The sequence below is a fragment of the Macaca fascicularis genome, chromosome 1 (genome assembly GCF_037993035.2).
Source record: "Macaca fascicularis isolate 582-1 chromosome 1, T2T-MFA8v1.1".
Lineage (NCBI taxonomy): Eukaryota > Metazoa > Chordata > Mammalia > Primates > Cercopithecidae > Macaca > Macaca fascicularis.
Genome location: NC_088375.1, coordinates 107,071,247 through 107,091,216, shown reverse-complemented (window position 1 = coordinate 107,091,216; position 19,970 = coordinate 107,071,247). Strand labels below are relative to the sequence as shown.

The window sequence follows — 19,970 nt, the reverse complement described above, 5'->3', positions numbered from 1 at the left end:
TGGGGGAGTGATAGCATTAGGAGAAATACCTAAGGTAAATGAGGAGTTAATGGGTGCAGCAAACCAATGTGGCACATGTATACATATGTAACAAACCTGCACATTGTGCACATGTACCCTAGAACTTAAAGTCAAAAAAAAAAAAAAAAAGAAACACTCAGGTATATGAAAAGACTTGTATATTTTCACAATACCATGTAACCGGGTCTGCCCACTGCCATCATCTTTTGCTACCATTTCCACTGATTTATAATCTTCGAAATGGGCTAGTGTTTCATTGGAGGATTTCCATTCTAGCATTAGTGAACTGAAATTATCAAACTTTCTCCTATGTTGATCAAACACTGCTAGTTCCAGGACTGTGTCCCTCAGTCTTGACACAGGAATCTGCATTAAAATAAAAAGTAATAAAACAAAAATTTAAAAATCAATAGCCTAAGAGCTGGTAAGATATCTCTAAAGCTAGGGATTGAGTTTTCTCTCAATATTTTTACCTTAACAATTTGCAAACTTTTGCTATTGAAAGAACAATATAATAATTACCTATATACACACACTTCACCTGGATTCACCAGTTCTTAACATTTAGTTACATTTGCCTTTTTCTCTCTCTCCCTCTCCTTCCTCACCTTCCAAATATGGATGTTATTTTGTTTTGTTGATGTAGGCATCATTGCACTTCACCCCTAAGTATTTCAGCATGTATCCTAAGAATACGAGAACATTCTGCTATGTAAGAAACAGGTATCACACATAATAATATTAACACTAATTCAATATCAGCAAATGTATAGTCAATATTTTCATTTCCCAAAACATCGCCCCAAAATGTTTTTAAATGTTTTTTAGTTTAGATCTAGAAGTTAATTAAGGTGTATGTATGCATTGTATTTGTTTACCTCTTTAGTATATTTTAATCTAGAAAAGGCACATTTGCCCTTTTTTGTTATTGTGTTTCATGGTATTGAATTTTTTGTAAAGTCCAGGCCAGTTTTTGTTTTGTTTTTTTGAGACAGGGTCTCTCTCTGTTGCATGGGCTGAAGCACAGCAGTGTGACCATGGCTCATTACAGCCTCAACCTCCCAGGCTCAAGTCATCCTCCCAATTCAGTCGCCTGAGTAGCTAGGACTACGGGTGTATGCCACCACACCTGGATAATTTTTTAAATTTTATTAATTTTAATTTCAATTTATTTTTAAATATTTTTTATTTCCATAGGTTTTTGGGGAACAGGTGGTATTTGGTTACAAGAGTAAGTTCTTTAGTGATGATTTGTGAGATTCTGGTGCACCCATCACCCAAGAAGTATACAGTGGACCCGACTTGTAGTCTTTTATTTCTTACCCCTCTCCACCTTTCCCCCGAGTCCCAAAGTCTATTGTGCCATTCTTTTACCTTTGCATCCTCATAGTTTAGCTCCCACTTATGAGTAAGAGCATACAATGTTTGGTTTTCCATTCCTGAGCTACTTCACTTAGAATAATAGTCTCCAATCCCATCCAGGTTGCTGCAAATGCCATCAATTCCTTCCTTTTTTTTTTTTTGAGATGGAGTCTTGCTCTGTTGCCCAGGCTGGAGTGCAGTGGCACAGTCTTGGCTCACTGCAACCTCTGCCTCCTGGGTTCAAGCAATTCTCCTGCCTCAGTCTCCCGAGTAGCTGGGATTACAGGTGCGTGCCACTATGGCCGGCTAATTTTTTTGTATTTTTAGTGGAGACGGGATTTCACTGTGTTAGCCAGGATGGTCTTGATCTCCTGACCTCGTGATCTGCCTGCCTCGGCCGCCCAAAGTGCTGGGATTACAGGCGTGAGCCACTACACCCGGCCCTAATTCATTCTTTTTTATGGCTGAGTATTCCATCATGCATGTGTGCGTGTGTGTGTATCACAATTTCTTTATCCACTTGTTGATTGATGGGCATCTCAGTTGGTTCCACATCTTTGCAACTGCAAATTGTGCTGCTATAAACATGTGTGTGCAAGTATCTTTTTCGTATAATGACTTCTTTTCCTCTGGGTAGATACCCAGTAGTGGGATTGCTGGATCAAATGGTAGTTTTACTTTTAGTTCTTTAAGGAATCTCCACACTGTTTTCCATAGTGGTCATACTAGTTTACATTCTTACCAGCAGCGGAGGAGTGTTCCGTGTTCACCGTATCTACACCAACGTCTATTATTTTTTGATTTTTTAAATTATGGCCATTTTTTTTTTTTTTTTTTTTGAGATGGAGTCTGGCTCTGCTGCCCAGGCTGGAGTACGGTGGTGAGATCTTGTCTCACTGCAAGCTCTGCCTGCTGGGTTCAGGCCATTCTTCTGCTTCCGCCTCCTGAGTAGCTGGGACTACATGCGCCTGCCGCCATGCCTGGCTGATTTTTTGTATTTTTAGTAGAGACGGGGTTTCACTGTGTTAGCCAGCATGGTCTTGATCTCCTGACCTTGTGATCTGTCCGCCTCGGCCTCCCAAAGTGCTGGGATTACAAGCGTGAGCCACTGCGCCCAGCAATTATGGCCATTCTTGCAAATAAAAGCATAAAGTGGGGAAATGACACCCTATTTAACAAATGGTACTGGGATAAATTGGCAAGCCACATGTAGGAGAATGAAACTGGGTCCTCATCCCTCACCTTGTACAAAAATCAATGCAAGATGGATCAAGGACTTAAATCTAAGACTTGAAACTATAAAAATTCTAGAAGACAACATTGGAAAAACCCTTCTAGATACTGGCTGAGGTAAGGATTTCATGACCAAGAACCCAAAAGCAAATGCAATTAAAACAAAGATAAATGGCTGGAACTTAATTAAACTAAAGAGCTTTTGCACAGCAAAAGGAACAGTCAGCAGAGTAAACAGACAACCCACAGAGTGGGAGAAAATCTTCACGATCTATACATCTGACAAAGGACTAATATCCAGAATCTACAATGAACTTCAACAAATTAGCAAGAAAAAAAAATCTCATCAAAAAGTGGGCTGAGGACATGAAGAGACAATTCTCAAAAGAAGATATAGAAATGGACAACAAACATGAAAAAATGCTCAGCATCACTAATGATCAGGGAAATGCAAATCAAAACCACAATGTGATATCACCTTACTGCTGCAAGAATTTTTTTATTTTTTGTGGAGATGGGGTCTCACTGTGTTGCCAGGGCCGGTCTTGAACTCCTGGGCTCAAGCAATCCTCCCACCTCGGCCTCCCAAAGTGTGAAACCCGTATCTCTACAAAAAATAAAAAAGATTAGTCACGTATGATGGTGTGCACCTGTAGTTGCAGCTACTCAAGAAACTGAGGTGGAAGGATCGCTTGAGCCCAAGTTCAAGGTTACAGTGAGCTATGATTGCACCACTGCCCTCTACCCTAGGTGACAGAGTGAGACCATCTCAAATAAATAAATAAGGACCAGGCATGGTGGTTCACATCTGTAATCCCAGCACTTTGGGATGCCAAGGCGGGCGGATCACTTGAGGTCAGGAGTTCGAGACCAGCCTGGCTAACATGGCGAAACCCTGTCTCTACTAAAAATACAAAAATTAGCCAAGCATGGTTAATTACAGGCATGGTGTGTGCCTGTAATCCCAGCTACTCAGGAGGCTGAGGCACGAGAATCGCTTGAACCTGGGATGTGGAGGTTGCAGTTAGCCGAGAATGCACCACTGCACTCCAGCCTGGGTGACAGAGTGAGACTCTGTCTCAATGAATGAATAAATAAATAAATAAATTCAGTGTTATACTAGAGCAGGCTCATAGGTAAGCTGATTGTTAGCATCTCTTTACAACTCTGAATAGTGATATCATATTGGTAATCTGAAATTGGCCATGACGGGAATATTCACACCATAGAATTTGGCACATGTTACAAATTGGGTCCCCTTAGTATTTTTTTTTTTTTTTTTTGGAGAGTCTGTTAAAAATTTACTTGCAGATAATATCAGGTTGCACCACTATTAGTGATGCCAAATTTGATGATCTGCTGAAGGTGGTGATTGCCACTGGAGATCTCTCCAGTATAAAGGTATGGTTTCCCCTGTGTGAGTGATAATTTGAAATCTTGAGACTATCCAATTTCCCAACAAGCTTTCACCTACTAGTCTTAATATCCATTGATGATCTTTGCCAGGACCAATTATTACAAGGAGGATTACAAAATCATAAATTTCTAATTCTATGATTCATTTTATATAAGCTGGTATTTTCCTGGAAAAGAGCATCCTTTTTTCTCTTCCATCCTCCTTCTCTTCCTTCCTTCCTCAATTCATTTCTCTTCTCTTTCTCCCTCCTTCTGTCTCTCTTTCTTCCTTCATTTTCCTCTTATAATCTTGAGCATCACTATGGGATCATGTTTTTGTTTTTTGTTTGTTTGTTTGTTTTTTGAGACGGAGATCTCACTCTGTCACCCAGGCTGGAATGCAGTGGCATGATCTCGGCCCAATGCAACCTCCGCCTCCCCAGTTCAAGTGATTCTCCTGCCTCAGCCTCCCGAGTAGCTGGGACTACAGGCGCCCACCACTACGCCTGGCTAATTTTTTGAGTATTTTTAGTAGAGGCGGGGTTTCACTATGTTGGCCAGGCTGGTTTCGAACTCCTGACCTTGTGATCCACCCCTTCGGCTTCCCAAAGTGCTGGGATTACAGGAGTGAGCCACCGCACCCGGCTGGGATCATTAATTTTAAGTTGATATTTCTGTCGTCATTTTTTAAAAGATATTTAAGGGGTACAAATGCAGATTTCTTACATGCATGTATGACATAGTGGTGAAGTCTGGGCTTTTACTGTAGTAAACATTGTACTCAACAGGTAATTTTTCAACCCTCTACCATTATTTTTTGGATGCTCAAATTATCTACAATTTGGACAGCAGGGGTCCCTTCAAGTCAGCTTCTTTTTGAGAAGTCACCATTACTCTTTGAGTGCTTCTTTGCTTTCTAACACAAGTTGTTTCAGAATCATTGTGCACTTTCCCTACTGAGCTGGAATCAACTAGTTCTCCAAAATGCTCTGATTCCTTTAAATGGGGACTAGTGTTTAGAAACCAAGATGTTTGTACATCACTGTTGGGGTGTAGGCCCTTTCAGTGAACAGAGCTTGTAAATAAAATTTGTTTAAAAAAAGTATCATAAGTTGTACAGCAATTTTAAAACATGTCTGTAAACTCTCTCATATATGTGAGACATACACATACATATATACACCCACACATATACACATTCTTTGACAAGATGACTCAATGACTCAACATCATAAATATCCCACTTATTCCAAGTTAATAAATAAATTTAACATAATCTCAATAAAAATACCAGGAACACAAATAAATATTTACAATAATTAGCTGTCCATGAAGCTAATTAAGCAGAGACTTTTAGTAGCTACACAGGTCAAAGAGTACAGATGTTACAGAACTAGTTCAGAAAAGTCACTAAATAAATGTTCTCAGCAAAAACAAAAAAACACAAGCAACCACAAAAGCAGGGGAGGGGAAGAAGCTTATTTCAGAGTTGCTACATTACATTATACTAAATGTTGAGTTTTTAACAAAAGATTAGAAATGTAAAGAAATAAGTATGACCATACATGAGAATAAAAGCAGTTTCCATAGAAACTGTCCTTGAGAATGCCCAGACATTGAGCTTACAAGACAAATACTTCTTTTTTCTTTTCTTTTCTTTTTTTTTGTTTTTTGAGATGGAGTCTCACTTCATTGCCCAGGCTGGAGTGCAGTGATGCAATCGTAGCTCACCGCATCCTGTGCCTCCTGGACTCAAGCAATCCTCCCACCTCAGCCTCCCAAGTAGCTGGGACTACAGGCATGCACCACCATGCATGGCTAATTTTTATATTTTTGTAGAGACAGGGTTTTGCCATGTCACTCAGGCTGGTCTTGAACTCCCGAACTCAAAGGATCTGTCCACCCCGGCCTCCCAAAGTGCTGGAATTACAGGTATGAGCCACCATGCCTGGGCCAGACAAATACTTCTTTTTTATTTTTTGAGACAGAGTCTCACTCTGTCACCAGGCTGGAGTGCAGTGGCACGATCTTGGCTCACTGCAACCTCCATCTCCCGGGTTCAAGTGATTCTCCTGTCTCAGCCTCCCAAGTAGCTGGGACTACAGGCATGCGCCACCATGCCTGGCTAATTTTTGTATTCTTAGTAGAGACGGGGTTTCATCAGATTGGCCAGGATAGTCTTAAACTCCTGACCTCATGATCCACTGACCTCAGCTTCCAAAAGTGCTGGGATTACAGGCGTGAGCCACTGTGCCCAGCCAAAGACTTCCAATTAACTTTACTGTCCAAAGAACTAAAGGCGTTCATGTTTGAATAACTAAAGGAAAATACAAAAGTGGTATCACATTACATAAAGAATACCAATAAAGAGATAGAAGTCATAACAAAAAAGAATCAAAAAGAAATTCTGAAGTTGAAAAGTACAATAATTGAAACAAAAAATTAACTAGAGGAATTCAACAGCAGATTTGAACAGGCTGAAGAAAGAATTGGAGAACTTGAAGATAGGTCAACTGAGATTATCCAGTCTGATGAATAAAAAGAAAAAAGAATGAAAAAAAAAGAACAAACATCAGAGACCTGTGGAACACCATCACGTGTATCAGTATATGCAAAAAGGGACTGCTAGAAGGAGAGGAGATAGAAGAATAGAAGAAGAAAGAATATTTGAAGAAATAATGGCCAAAACTTACCAAATTGATGAAAAACATTAATCTAAACATTCAAGAAGCTCAAACAACATCAAGTAGAATAAATTCAAAAAGATTTACATCTAAACACATCATAATCCATCTGTCCAGAGTCAAAGATAGAATCATAAAAACAGAAAGGGAAGGGATTCACCCCTCATTAAGGGATCTTCCATGGGATCAATAGCTGATCTTCCATTAGAAACCATGAGGACCAGAAGGCAGTGAGATGACACACTCAAAATGCAAGAAAAAGGGCCAGGGGCTGGGCGCGGTGGCTTACGCCTGTAATCCCAGCACTTTGGGAGGCCAAGGTGGGCGGATCACGAGGTCAGGAGATCGAGACCATCCTGGCTAACACGGTGAAACCCCGTCTCTACTAAAAATGCAAAAAATTAGCCGGGGAGGCGGCGGGCGCCTGTAGTCCCAGGAGAATGGCGTGAACCCGGGAGGCGGAGCTTGCAGTGAGCCGAGATCGCGCCATTGCACTCCAGCCTGGGCGACTAAGCGAGACTCTGTCTCAAAAAAAAAAAAAAAAAAGAAAAAGGGCCAGGTGTGGTGGCTCACACTTGTAACCCTAGCACTTTGGGGGGCTGAGGCAGGTGGATTGCCTGAGCTCAGGAGTTCGAGACCAGCCTGGGCAGCATAATGAAACCCCATCTCTACTAAAGATTTTTTTGGTTGCTGTTATTTATTATTTATTTTTGAGATGGTCTCGCTCTGTCACCTAGGCAGGAGTGCAGTGGTGCCATCTCTGCTCACTGCAACCTCTGCCTCCTGGGTTCAAGTGATTTTCCTCAGACTCTCCTCCCAAGCAGTTGAGACTACAGGTGCACGCCACCATGCTTGGGACATTTTTTGGTATTTTTAGTAGAGACAGGGTTTCACCATATTGGTCAGGCTGGTCTCAAATTCCTGACCTCAAGTGACCCGCCTGCCTCAGCCTCCCAAAGTGCTGGGATTACAGGTATGAGCCACTGTGCCCAGCCACTTCTTTCTCCTTTTTCTTTCTTTCTTTTTTGAGATGGAGTCTTGCTCTGTCACCGAGGCTGGAGTGCAATGGCACAATCTTGGCTCACTGCAACCTCCGCCTCCCAGGTTCAAACGATTCTCCTGCCTCAGCCTCCCAAGTAATTGGGATTACAGGCATGCACCACCATGCCTGGCTCCTTTTTGTATTTTTAGTAGAGATGGGGTTTCGCCATGTTTGCCAGGCTGGTCTCAAACTCCTGATCTCAGCCCCTTGACTGCCCCATTCTACAAGCCACAGTAACTACAGTCCTAAGACAGAGGGACCCCTTGGGTGGGGACCCTGCCTGGAGTGGCGCCCAGGCATTTAAAATTAGCTGAGTGTAATAGCACGCACCTGTGGTCCCAGCTCCTCGAGAAGCTGAGGTGGGAGGATCACTTGAGCCCAGGAAGTGAGGCTGCAGTGAGCCATAATCATGCCATTGCACTCAGCCCGGGCAACAGAGTGACACCCTGTCTCAAAAAACAAAAAAAACAAAACAAAACATTGGACACCAAATCTCAGTGGAATTTCCTGTTTGGTAAACACATTGATGTCTTCCACCTGATATGTTTTCACCACATCCTAACTCCATGGAGAGGGCATGGAAGCTCCGTGTCTGGGACTCTCTGAAGATCTTTCTCAAAGGATACAAAAGGATTTGTATCCTTTATAATGAAACTGTGAGTCATTCTAACAAACTACCAAACTTGGTCAGAAGTGTGCGTGGCCTGTGAGTCCCTCAGTTTGCAGCTATCATCCAAAGTGAGGGCAGTCTTGTTGGGAACTGCGCCCTGAAAACTGTGGAGTCTGAGCTAACTGCATATTGGTGTCAGAATTGCATCGTGGTATTGCCAAGGGTCACTCTATTAAAAAGATATAACGATTGTAAATGCATATGTACCTAATAACAGAGCCTCAAAATACATGAAGCAAAACCTGACAGAATTGAGGAAGAAACAGACAATTCAATAATATTTGGAGAGAGCTTGTAGATAGTTGAACAGGTGGAGATTCCCAGAGGATGGCATGCCGAGGGAGGGCATGGAAGCTCAACACCCCATTCCTATACCTCACCCTATGTATCTCTTCACCTGTGTCCTTTACAATATCCTTTATATATAAACTGGTAAACATACGTAAATATTTCCCTGAGTTCTATGAGTCACTTTGTGTCCGTAATTGGTTCCTTCCGGTGGGTTCTTGGTCTCCCTGACTTCAAGAATGAAGCCACAGACCCTTGCAGTGAGTGTTACAGTTCTTAAAGATGGTGTGTCTGGAGTTTGTTCCTTCAGGTGACCAGATGTGTCTGGAATTTCTTCCTTCTGATGGGTTCGTGGTCTCGCTGACTTCAGGAGTGAAGCTGCAGACCTTCGTCCTAAAGCTTTTAAAGGTGGCGCGTCTGGAGTTGTTCATTCCTCCCGGTGGGTTCGTGGTCTCCCTGGCTTCAGGAATGAAGCTGCAGACCTTTGTGGTGAGTGTTACAGCTCATAAAGGTAGTGCAGACCCAAAGAGTGAGCAGCAGCAAGATTTATTGTGAAGAGCAAAAGAACAAAGATTACACAGCCTGGAAAGGGACCTGAGTGTGTGGTGCCGCTGGCTCCGGGGCCAGCTTTTATTCCCTTATTTGGCCCCTCCCATGTCCTGCCAATTAGCCCATTTTACAGAGTGCTGATTGGTCCGTTTTTACAACGTGCTGATTGGTGCGTTTACAAACCTTTAGACACAGAGCACTGATTGGTGCGTTTACAAACCTTTAGCTAGACACAGAGCCCTGATTGGTGTGTTTACAATCCTTTAGCTAGACAGAAAAGTTCTCCAAGTCCCCACCCGGCCCAAAAGCCCAGCCAGCTTCACCTCTCAACTTCAGCAAATTAATTGAACCCAAAGAGGAGGTCAGGGGAACCCCAACTTGAGGCCAGTTGGTCAGAAGTTCTGGAGGCCTGCATTTGCAACTTGTGTCTTAGGTGGGGGCAGCCTTGGGGACTGAGCCCTCAACCTGTGAAATTTGACGGTAGCTCCAGGTAGATAGTGACAGAATTGAATTGGAGGACACCCAGCTGGTGTCTGCTGCTTGATACGTGGGGAAAAACGCATACATTTGGTTACAGGAGTCTTCTTTTTTCTTCTTCCCTCTCTCATATTTTTCATGAAACAGAAATCTTCTGTGTTAATGATTGTGGTGGTGTGAGAGCAGAGGAAAAACACAGTTTGAGAGTTTTTTGGGAACAATTGGTGTGAATGAGGTGGGATTTGATAGAATGGCACTGTGGCACAGAAACATGTGGTTTGGGACGAGAAAGGATGAAAGGATGGGGGATGAGGAACCTTTAATTCCTGGGTGGCTACCTTGTTATCCATGGTATGAAACTGCAGCTGTGCTGTGTTCAGTTACTAAGGGTAAAAGTTAACCAGTGCAATTTAGAGATGGTGGTAGACTCAACAGGGTGGTAAATGCTGTTGTTTTGCTTTCCTTTTTTTTTTTTTTTTTTGAGACAGGGTCTCACCCTGTCACCCAGGCTGGAGTACAGTGGCACAGTCTTGGCTTACTGGAGCTTCCACTTCTCAGGCTCAAGCAATCTCCCCACTTTAGCCTACCCAGTAGCTGAGACTACAGGAGCACGTTACCATGCTTGGCTAATTTTTAATTTTATTATTATTTTTTTTTGAGACAGTGTCTTGCTTTGTTGCCCAAACTGCAGTGCAGTGGTGTGATCTCGGTTCACTGCAACCTCCGTCTCCTGGGTTCAAGCGATTCTCATACCTCGGCCCCTGAGTAGCTGGACTCACAGGCATGTGCCACCACACCTAGTTTTTGTATTTTTAGGTTTCACCACGTTGGCCAGGCTGGTCTCGAACTTTTGACCTCAAGTGATCCCCCCGCATCAGCCTCCCAAAGTGCTGGGATTATAGGCATGAGCCACCACACCCAGCCTTAAATTTTTTGTAGAGACAAGGTCTCATTATATTGCCCAGGCTGGTTGAGACCCTGCTTTATTTATTTTTTTTTTTTTTAATTTTGTCTATTTATTTATTTATTTTGAGACCAGATTATGAGACTGGCTAAGTTTTGTATTTTTGGTAGAGATAGGTTTTGCCATGTTGCCCAGCTGGTCTCCAACTCCTGGGCTCAAGTGATCCACCTGCCTTGGCCTTCCAAAGTCCTGGGATTGCAGGCATAAGCCACTGCATCCATCCGGGACCCACATTTCTTTAAAAAAAAAAAAAAAAAAAAGAGGGGGGGATTTAAATTTAAAAGTATGTTCTCTAACCACAATGGAGTGAAATCAGAAATCAGTAACAGGAAATCTGGAATATTCACAAACGTGTGGAAATTAAACAAAAACACTTCTAAATAACCAATAAATTACCAGCCACAGCAGCCAGGCTGGTCTTGAACTCCTGACCTCAGATGATCCACCCACTTCGGCCTCCCAAAGTGCTGGGATTACAGGCGTGAGCCACAGCACCTGGACTAAAAATAAAATTAAAGGCCAGGTGCAGTGGCTCGTGCCTGTAATCCTAGCACTTTGGGAGGCTGAGGCAGGTAGATCATGAGGTCAGGAGATTGAGATCATGATGGCTAACATGGTGAAACCCTGCCTCTACTAAAAATAAAAAAAAAAATTAGCTGGACTTGGTGGCGGGTGCCTATAGTCCCAGCTACTCGGGAGGCTGAGGCAGGAGAATGGTGTGAACCCAGGAGGCAGAGCTTGCAGTGAGCCGAGATCGTGCCACTGCACTCCAGCCTGGGTGACAGAGCAAGACTCCGTCTCAAAATAAATAAATAGATTAATTAATTAATTAAAGAAAAATTCAAATTATGATAGCATCAAAAAAGCAAAATATTTAGGAATAAATCTAGTGAGTGTAAAACTTGTATACTCCAAACAGGAAACACTGTTGAAAGAAATTAAAGATACGAATAAACAGAAAGACATCCATATTCATAAATCAAAAGACAATATTATCAAAATGGCAATACTCTCCAAACTGATCTACAGAGTCAATGCAATCCCTATCAGAATCTCTGCTGGCTTCTTTGCAGAAATTGACAAGCTGACCCTAAAAATTTATGTGGAAATGCAAGGGACCCAGAAGAGCCAAAACAATCTTGAAAAAGAACAAAGTTGCAAAATTCATACCTCCCAACCTCAAAACTTACTACAAAGCTACAGTGATCAAGACAGTGTGGTACTGGCATAAAGATGTATAGATCAATAGAACAGATTTCAGAGTCCAGAAATAAACTGTCATGTTTATGATTAATAGATTTGCAACAAGAGTGCCAAGACAACTCAAAGGATAAGAAATAATTGTTTTCACAAATGGTGCTGGGTCAAGTGGATACCAACATGTAAAAAAAATGAAATGAAGCTGGGCACACTGGCTCATGCCTGTAATCCCAGCACTTTGGGAGGCCAAGGCGGGTAGATCATTTGAGATCAGGAATTCGAGACCAGCCTGGCCAACATGGTGAAACCCAGTCTCTACTAAAAATAAAATATTAGCCAGGCGTGGTGGCAGGCACTTGTAATTCCAGCTACTGGGGAGGCTGAGGCATGAGAATAACTCGAACCCAGGAGGCAGAGATTGCAGTGAACCAAGATCACACCACTGCACTCCAGCCTGGGCAATAGAGCAAGACTCAGTCTCAAAAAAAAAAGAAAAAAGAAAAAAAAACCCAAAACACAAAAATGAAGTTATATCCCTACCTCACACCATAAAAATCAACTCAAAGTGGATCAGAGAGCTAAATGTAAGAGTTAAAACTATAAAACTCATAGAATAAATCAAAGGCATAAATCTTCATGCTCTCAGATTAGGCAATGGTTTCTTAGATATAACACCAAAAGTACAAACAACAACTATAGTAACAAAATTGACAAATCAGAATTCATCAAAGTTAAAAACTTTTGTGCTTCAGAAGATGTCATCAGAAAAGTGAGGCCAAGCATGGTGGCTCATGCCTGTAATCCCAGCACTTTGGGAGGCCAAGGCTGGAGGATCACTTGAGGCCAGGAGTTTGAGACCAGCCTGGGCAATATAGTGAGACCTTGTCTCTACAGAAAAAAAAAAAAAAAAAAATTAGCTGGGTGTGGTGGCATGTGACTGTAGTCCCAGCCACTTAGGAGGCTGAGGTGAGAGGATAGAGAGCTTGAGCCCAGGAGTTGGAGGTTACAGTGACCTATGATCATGTCACTGCTCTGCAGCTTGAGTGACAAAGTGAGACCCTGTGTCTTAAAAAAAAAAGTAAAAGATAACCTATGTGATGAGAGAACATTTTTGCAAATCATATATCTGAAAAGAGACTTGTATGTAGAATATAAGAAATGAAGAACTCTTACAACTCAATAAAAAGACATATAATTCAATTAAAAATTGACAAAGGATCTGAATATACATTTGTCAAAAGAATATATACAAATGGCCAATAAGCACATAAAAAGATACGCAACATAGGCTGGGCATGGTGGCTCACACCTGTAATCCCAGCACTTTGGGAGGCCAAGGCGGGTGGATCACCTGAGGTCAGGAGTTTGAGACCAGCCTGGCCAACATGGTAAAACCCCATTTCTACTAAAAATACAAAAATTAGCCAGGCGTGATAGTGCTTGCCTATAATCCCAGCTACTCAGGAGGATGAGGCAGGAGAATCACTTGAACTTGGGGGCTGGAGGTTGCAGTGAGCCGAGATCGCACCACTTCACTCCGGCCTGGGCGAAAAGAGTGAAGCTCCATCTCAAAAAAAAAAAAAAAAAAAAAGATACACAACATAATTAGACAGTGGGAAATACAAATCAAAACCACAATGAGATACCACTTTACACCCACTAGGAAGGCTATAATCAAAATGACACATAATAGCAATTGTTGGCAAGGATATGGAGAAACTGGAAGCCTCATACACTGCTAGTGGAAATGTAAATGGTGCAGCCACTTTGGAAACAGCTGGAAGTTCTTCAAAAGGCTAAGCATGGAATTAACATAAAAACCACCAATTCCACTCTTAGCTATATACTCTAGAGAAATGAAGACATATGTTCACATAAAAACTTGTAGATGAATGTTCATGGCAGCATTATTCATAATAGCCAAAGGTAGAAACAACACATATATCCATCAACTGATGGCTGGATAAACAAAATGTAGTATATCTACACAATGGAATATTACTTAGCCATTAAAAATGCACTACTGATACAAGCTTGAAAACATGCTAAATGAAAGAAGCTAGGCACAAAGGACACATATTGTATTATTCCATTCATATGAAATGTCAGAATAGGCAAATCCACAGAGACAGAAAGTCTATTAGTGGTTGCCAGGGGTTGAGAAATGGAGGAAATAGGGAGTGACTGCTAATGGGTATGGAGTTTCTTCCGGAGAAAATGAAAATGATCTGAAGTTAGATAGCAGCGATGGTTGCACAACTTTGATTTGAACATTTTAAAAGGGTGATCTGCTGGGCGCGTTAGCTCACACCTCTAATCCCAGCACTTTGTGAGACTGAGATGGGTGGATCCCTTGAGCCCAGGGGTTCAAGACCAGCCTGTGCAATATGGCGAAACCCCATCTCTACTAAAAATACAAAAAATTAGCCAGCGTGGTGGCACACACCTATAATCCCAGCTAACTGGGAGGTTGAGGTGGGAAAATCACCTGAGGGGGAAGTTGAGGCTGCAGATAGTGCCATGTACTCCAGCCTGGATGACTTGAGTGAGACCCTGTCTCAAAAAAAGAAAAAAAGGGTGAATATATGCTAGTGTAGGTCAATAGGGTGATGGATAATCATGTCTGTAACTTAGTCTCAAATGGTTCAGGGAAAAAGTTCTTTTCTTGCAACTTGTCTGTAAATTTGAATTATTTCAAATGAAAAGAAAAATGCCATTGAATGACAATGATGTTACAGGGGTAACTTTTATTCTACTCCACTCAGAGTGCTTTAGAAAAAGTAACTCCTTCATAAACTTCAAATAATATTTAATGTGAAGTCTGACTCGAAAAAATGAGTTCACAACCTGTAACATCCCATACTGTTGTTCTTCATAATAAAAGGCAGTATGGCACAAATAACATGTGCTTTGGAGCCAGACAGAATGTGTTCCTTTCTAGCTTTGTGACTGAGAAAATTAATCGACTTTTAGGAGGCTCAGTTTTCTCATCCAGAAAATGGGAATAACTAATTGATTGCTCTGTTCCGTATAGGCTAAGTAATGACTTCTATGCTCCCAAGCTTGGACCTGTACTCAACATTGTTTATTATATAATATGATGTTCTACTTTCTAGGATAGATAACTCATTTATTTTTCATACCCCATTTCCTACTTAGTAGCTACATTATTGCTTACCACTATTCTTCATGATTGGTTTGGAGAAGAGGTAAATTTTATTACTTATTAATATTGTTAATAAAAGATTTGGTAGCAAAGGTATCAGCAAAATTTGGAAGTTATGTAGTCAGATCTTAATTGTCTGTTGCCATTATCACAAGCTGATTATGTACTTAAGTATAGTAAACAAGTGTAGCCAATTCTAATCTAGTTTAATCACCTCTCCTCAGACACTATCAGAAAATGAGTAATGAATAAAATAATTTATTCAATGTTGATAAGTGGAGAAATGGGGACCTTTGTGCACTGTTGGTAAGAATGTAAGACAGTACAGCTGCTGTGGAAAACGGTATGGCGGTTCCTCAAAAAATTAAAAATAGAATTACCATATGATCTGGCAATTCCACTTCTGGATATATACCCCAAAGAATTCCAGACTATCTCTAAAGCATGGAAGATAAAAGTGCCAACTTAGTTGGAAACATACTCTGTACTTACCAGCTGTTTGTTGTGCTGTGGCAGAGGACATGGCTGGGCACCAGCTGGCACCTTGTATACTGGCGTTACTGACATACTGGCAGGGTGGGCACATATGAAGCGAACCTGCAAAACCTCTACAGCTGGACTAGGGTTCAGGACACCTGGATGATTTCCAATTCGGAATGTGAGAACCTTTAAGGAAATATCAAAGCAAGAGATAATTGTGGGTAGATACTTGATGCCAATATAAATGTGTTAGAATTATTCAAATTCCAGCATAGAGAGTCCCTTTCACATTATAATCTGCCAAATCCCTTAAAGACATTATAGTTCTTAATTATCTGTGCTAAAGGGCATTAATAATATCATGAAACTTTGAAAACAAATGGAACATTAAAAAAATCTAGGTCAGGCACAGTGGCTCATGCCTATAATCCCAGCACTTTGGGAGGATCACTTGAGTCTAGGAGTTCAAGACCATCTTGGGCAACATAGTAAGACCACATCTCTACAAAAAATCTAAAAATTAGCGAGGCATGGTGGTGCATGCCTGTAGTCCCAGCTACTTGAGAGACTGAGGCAGGAGGATTCCTTGAACCCAGGAGGTCAAGACTACAGTGAGCCATGTTCATGCCACTGCACTCTAGTCTGGGCAACACAGTGAGACCCTGTCTAAAAAAAAAAAAAAAAACTAACTTTGACTGGGTATGGTGGTGTGTACCTGTAATCTCAGCTACTTGGAAGTCTGAGTCAGGAGGATTGCTTGTGCCTAGGAGTTCAAGACCAGCCTGAGCAACATAGTGAGACCCTGTCTCAGAAAAAAAAAAGAATCTAACTTTGACCAATTACTTCAGTCTTTTCCTCCACCAAATATTTTGTTACAAGTTCATAAAAAGTGAAAAAACTAATTTGTGTTTCCACTTATTTCTAGTAGAAGTACTAATGAATAACGGAATGTGGAAACAAAAATAAGTTAGGAAACTTCAAATGGGGGTTAATTAGGCCTGAAATTACTAATAGCTCACTCAACAAACTAGGAAAAGAAGGAAACTATCTTAACATAATAAAAGCCTTATCACAGCTAACATCATACTCAATAGTAGAAGACTGATTCCAAAAATGGGCAAAGGCCCAGTGCGGTGGCTCGCACCTGTAATCCCAGCAATTTGGGAGGCTGAGGTGGGTGGATCACCTGAGGTCAGGAGTTTGAGACCAGCCTGGCTGATATGGTGAAACCCCATCTCTACTAAAAACACAAAAATTAGCCGGGCATGGTGCCACACGTCTGTAGTCCCAGCTACTCGGGAGACTGAGGCAAGAGAATTGCTTGAACCTGGGAGGCAGAGGTTGCAGTGAGCCAAGATCATACCATTGAACTCCAGCCTGGGTGACAAGAATCAAACTCCGTCTCGAAAAAAAAAAAAGAAAGAAAGAAACTGAAAATAACAAGTATTGGTGAGGTTCTGGAGAAATGGGAACCCTGGTGCACTATTGGTAGGAAAGTAAAATGGTACAGTTGCTGTGGAAAATAGTATGGTGGTTCCTCAGGAAATTAAAAATAGAATTACCATATGATCAAGCAATTCCACTTCTGGGTATATATACCCAAAACAATTAAAAAGCAGGATCTTGAGAGATAGCTGTATTTGTTGACAGCATTATTATTATTATTATTATTGCTATTATTATTATTTGAGACAAAGTCTCACCCTGTTGCCCAGGCTGGAGTGCAGTGGCATGATCTTGGCTCACTGTAACCTCCGCCTCCTGTGTTCAACAGATTCTTGTGACTCATCCTCCTGAGTAGCTAAGACTATAGGCACACACAACCACACCCTGTTAATTTTTGTATTTTCAGTAGACACAGGGCTTTGCCATGTTGGCCAGGCTGATCTCGAACTCCTGGCCTCAATTGACCCAACTGCTTCAGCCTCCCAAGGTGCTGGGATTACAGGTGTGAGCCACTGTGCCTGGTCAACAGCAGCATTATTCATGATCGCTAAAACCTTACTCTAAGCAACCCAAGTGTCCATCAATGGATGAGTGAATAAGCAAAATTTCTTTTTCTTTTTTTTTGAGAGTGACTCTTGCTCTATTGCCCAGGCTGGAGTGCAATGGCATGATCTCGGCTCACTGCAATCTCCACCTCCCAGGTTCAAGCGATTCTCCTGCCTCAGCCTCCCAAGTGGCTGGCATTACAGGTGCCCACCACCACGCCCAGCTAAGTTTTGTATTTTTAGTAGAGATGGGGTTTCACCATGTTGGCCAGGCTGGTCTCAAACTCCTGACCTCAAATGATCTGCCCACCTCAGTCTCCCAAAGTGCTGGGATTATAGGCATGAGTCACTGCACCCGGCCGCAAAATTTCATATATACATATATATATATATAATTTTATATGTACATATTTTATATATACATATATATATAAAGGAATATTATGCAGCCTTAAAAGGAAGGAAATTCTGACGTATGCTACAATGTGAATAAACCTTGAGAACATTATGTTAAGTGAAATAGGCCAGTCATAAAAAGAAAAATATTATATGTATTCCATTTATATGAGGTACTTAGAGTTGCCAAAATTAGAGACAGAAAGTAGATTAGTGGTTGCCAGGGGCTGGGGTGAAGCAGAAATGGGGAGCTATTCTTTTTTTTTTTTTTTTTTTTTTTTTGAGACGGAGTCTCGCTCTGTCACCCAGGCTGGAGTGCAGTGGCGCGATCTCAGCTCACCACAACCTCTGCCTCCCAGGTTCAAGCAATTCTTCCGCCTGAGCCTCCTAAGTAGCTGAGATCACAGGCGCATGCCACCACACCTGGCTAGTCGTTTTGTTGTTGTTGTTGTTTTTGTTTTGTTTTGTTTTGTTTTAGCAGAGAGGGGTTTCACCATGTTGGCTAGGCTGGTCTCATACTCCTGACCTCAAGTGATCCAGCTGCCTCAGCCTCCCAAAGTGCTAGAATTACAGGCATGAGCCACCACACCCAGCCAGGAGTTATTCTTTAATGGGTATAGAGTTTTAGTATGTTTTGTTTGTTTGTTTTTTGAGACGGGATCTTGCACTGTCACCCAGACTGGAGTGCAGTGACTAGATCATAGCCCACTGTAACCTCAAACTACTGGGCTCAAGTGATCCTTCTGCCTCAGCCTCCCAAGTAGCTAGGACTATAGGTGTCTGCCATGATACTCAGCTAATTTTTTATTTTTTAGTAGGGACAGGGTCTCACTACGTTGCCGAGGCTGGCCTTGAATTCCTGGCCTCAAGTGATCCTCCTGACTTGATTTCCCAAAGTGCTGGGATTACAGGCATGAGTCACTGTGCCCAGCCTTAGAGTTTCAGTTGTATAAGATGAAGAGATGGATGGTAGTGATGGCTGCACAAGATTATGAATGTACATAATACTATTGAACTGTACATTTTAAAAATGATTAAGATGGTAATTTTAGGCCGGGTGCGGTGCCTCATGCCTGTAATCCCAGCACTTTGGGAGTCTGAGGTGGGCAGATCGCCTGAGATTAGGAGTTCGAGATCAGCCTGACCAACATGAAGAAAACCCATCTCTACTAAAAATACAAAATTAGCCGGGTGTGGTGGCGCATGCCTGTAATCCCAGCTACTCGGAAGGCTGAGGTAGGAGAATCGCTTGAACCCAGGAGGCGGAGGTTGTGGTGAGCCAAGATCGTGCCATTGCACTCCTGCCTGGGCAACAAGAGCAAAACTCCATCTCAAAAAAAAAAAAAGAAAGAAAGAAAAAAAAGGATGATAATTTTATGTGTATTTTACCACAATAAAAAATTGAGGAGGAAAATAAGTAATTAGCTCTGAAATTACTAATAGCTAGTTATATATACAGTAAAGTTCACTACAAATATTAGAAAGAAACCTATGCAGTAAGCTATGATTGTTCCACTACACTCCAGCCTGGGCAGCAGCGTGAGACCCTGTCTCTAAAAGATAAAAATAAATAAATAAAATAAAATAGAATGAAGTTTATGGATACAGCACAGTTCCTACCAAGTTAAAATCTTACATTGATTTCCTTATGTGCTGGTTAGCTTTGCTGTTTCACAGTCATACCTTGAATTCTCAAGACCAGTAAAACTGCAAATCTTTGTTACTGATTTTGATAGAAGTACAGCACAGCTGTGAATGAAAACTATGTAAATCCACCAGTACCTCCAAAAATAATTAAAACTCAGCTGGGCGCAGTGCCTCATGCCTGTAATCCCAGCACTTTGGGAGGCCAAGGTGGGTGGATCACTTGATTCCAGGAGTTCAAGACCAGCCTGGCCAACATGGTGAAACCCTGTCTATACAAAAAAACAAAAATGGCTGGGCACAGTGGCTCACGCCTGTAATCCTAGCACTTTGGGAGGCCAAGGCAGGCAGATCCCAAGGTCTGGAGTTTGAGACCAGCCTGACCAGTATGGTAAAAGCCCGTCTCTA

The 19,970-nt window shown here is 41.8% G+C and overlaps 1 protein-coding gene across 2 annotated transcripts in view; it reads right to left on the bottom strand.

Moving 5' to 3' along the window:
- Nucleotides 1-19,970, bottom strand: part of NUP210L (nucleoporin 210 like) — a 166,798-nt gene that overhangs the window by 86,483 nt on the left and 60,345 nt on the right. For both annotated transcript variants that reach the window (XM_045362680.3, XM_045362683.3), the window contains exons 16-17: nt 15,544-15,717; nt 195-387 (exon numbers count right to left, since the gene is read on the bottom strand). In XM_045362680.3, the coding sequence (XP_045218615.2) occupies nt 195-387; nt 15,544-15,717 (367 nt within the window). The remainder of the gene's footprint in view (nt 1-194; nt 388-15,543; nt 15,718-19,970) is intronic.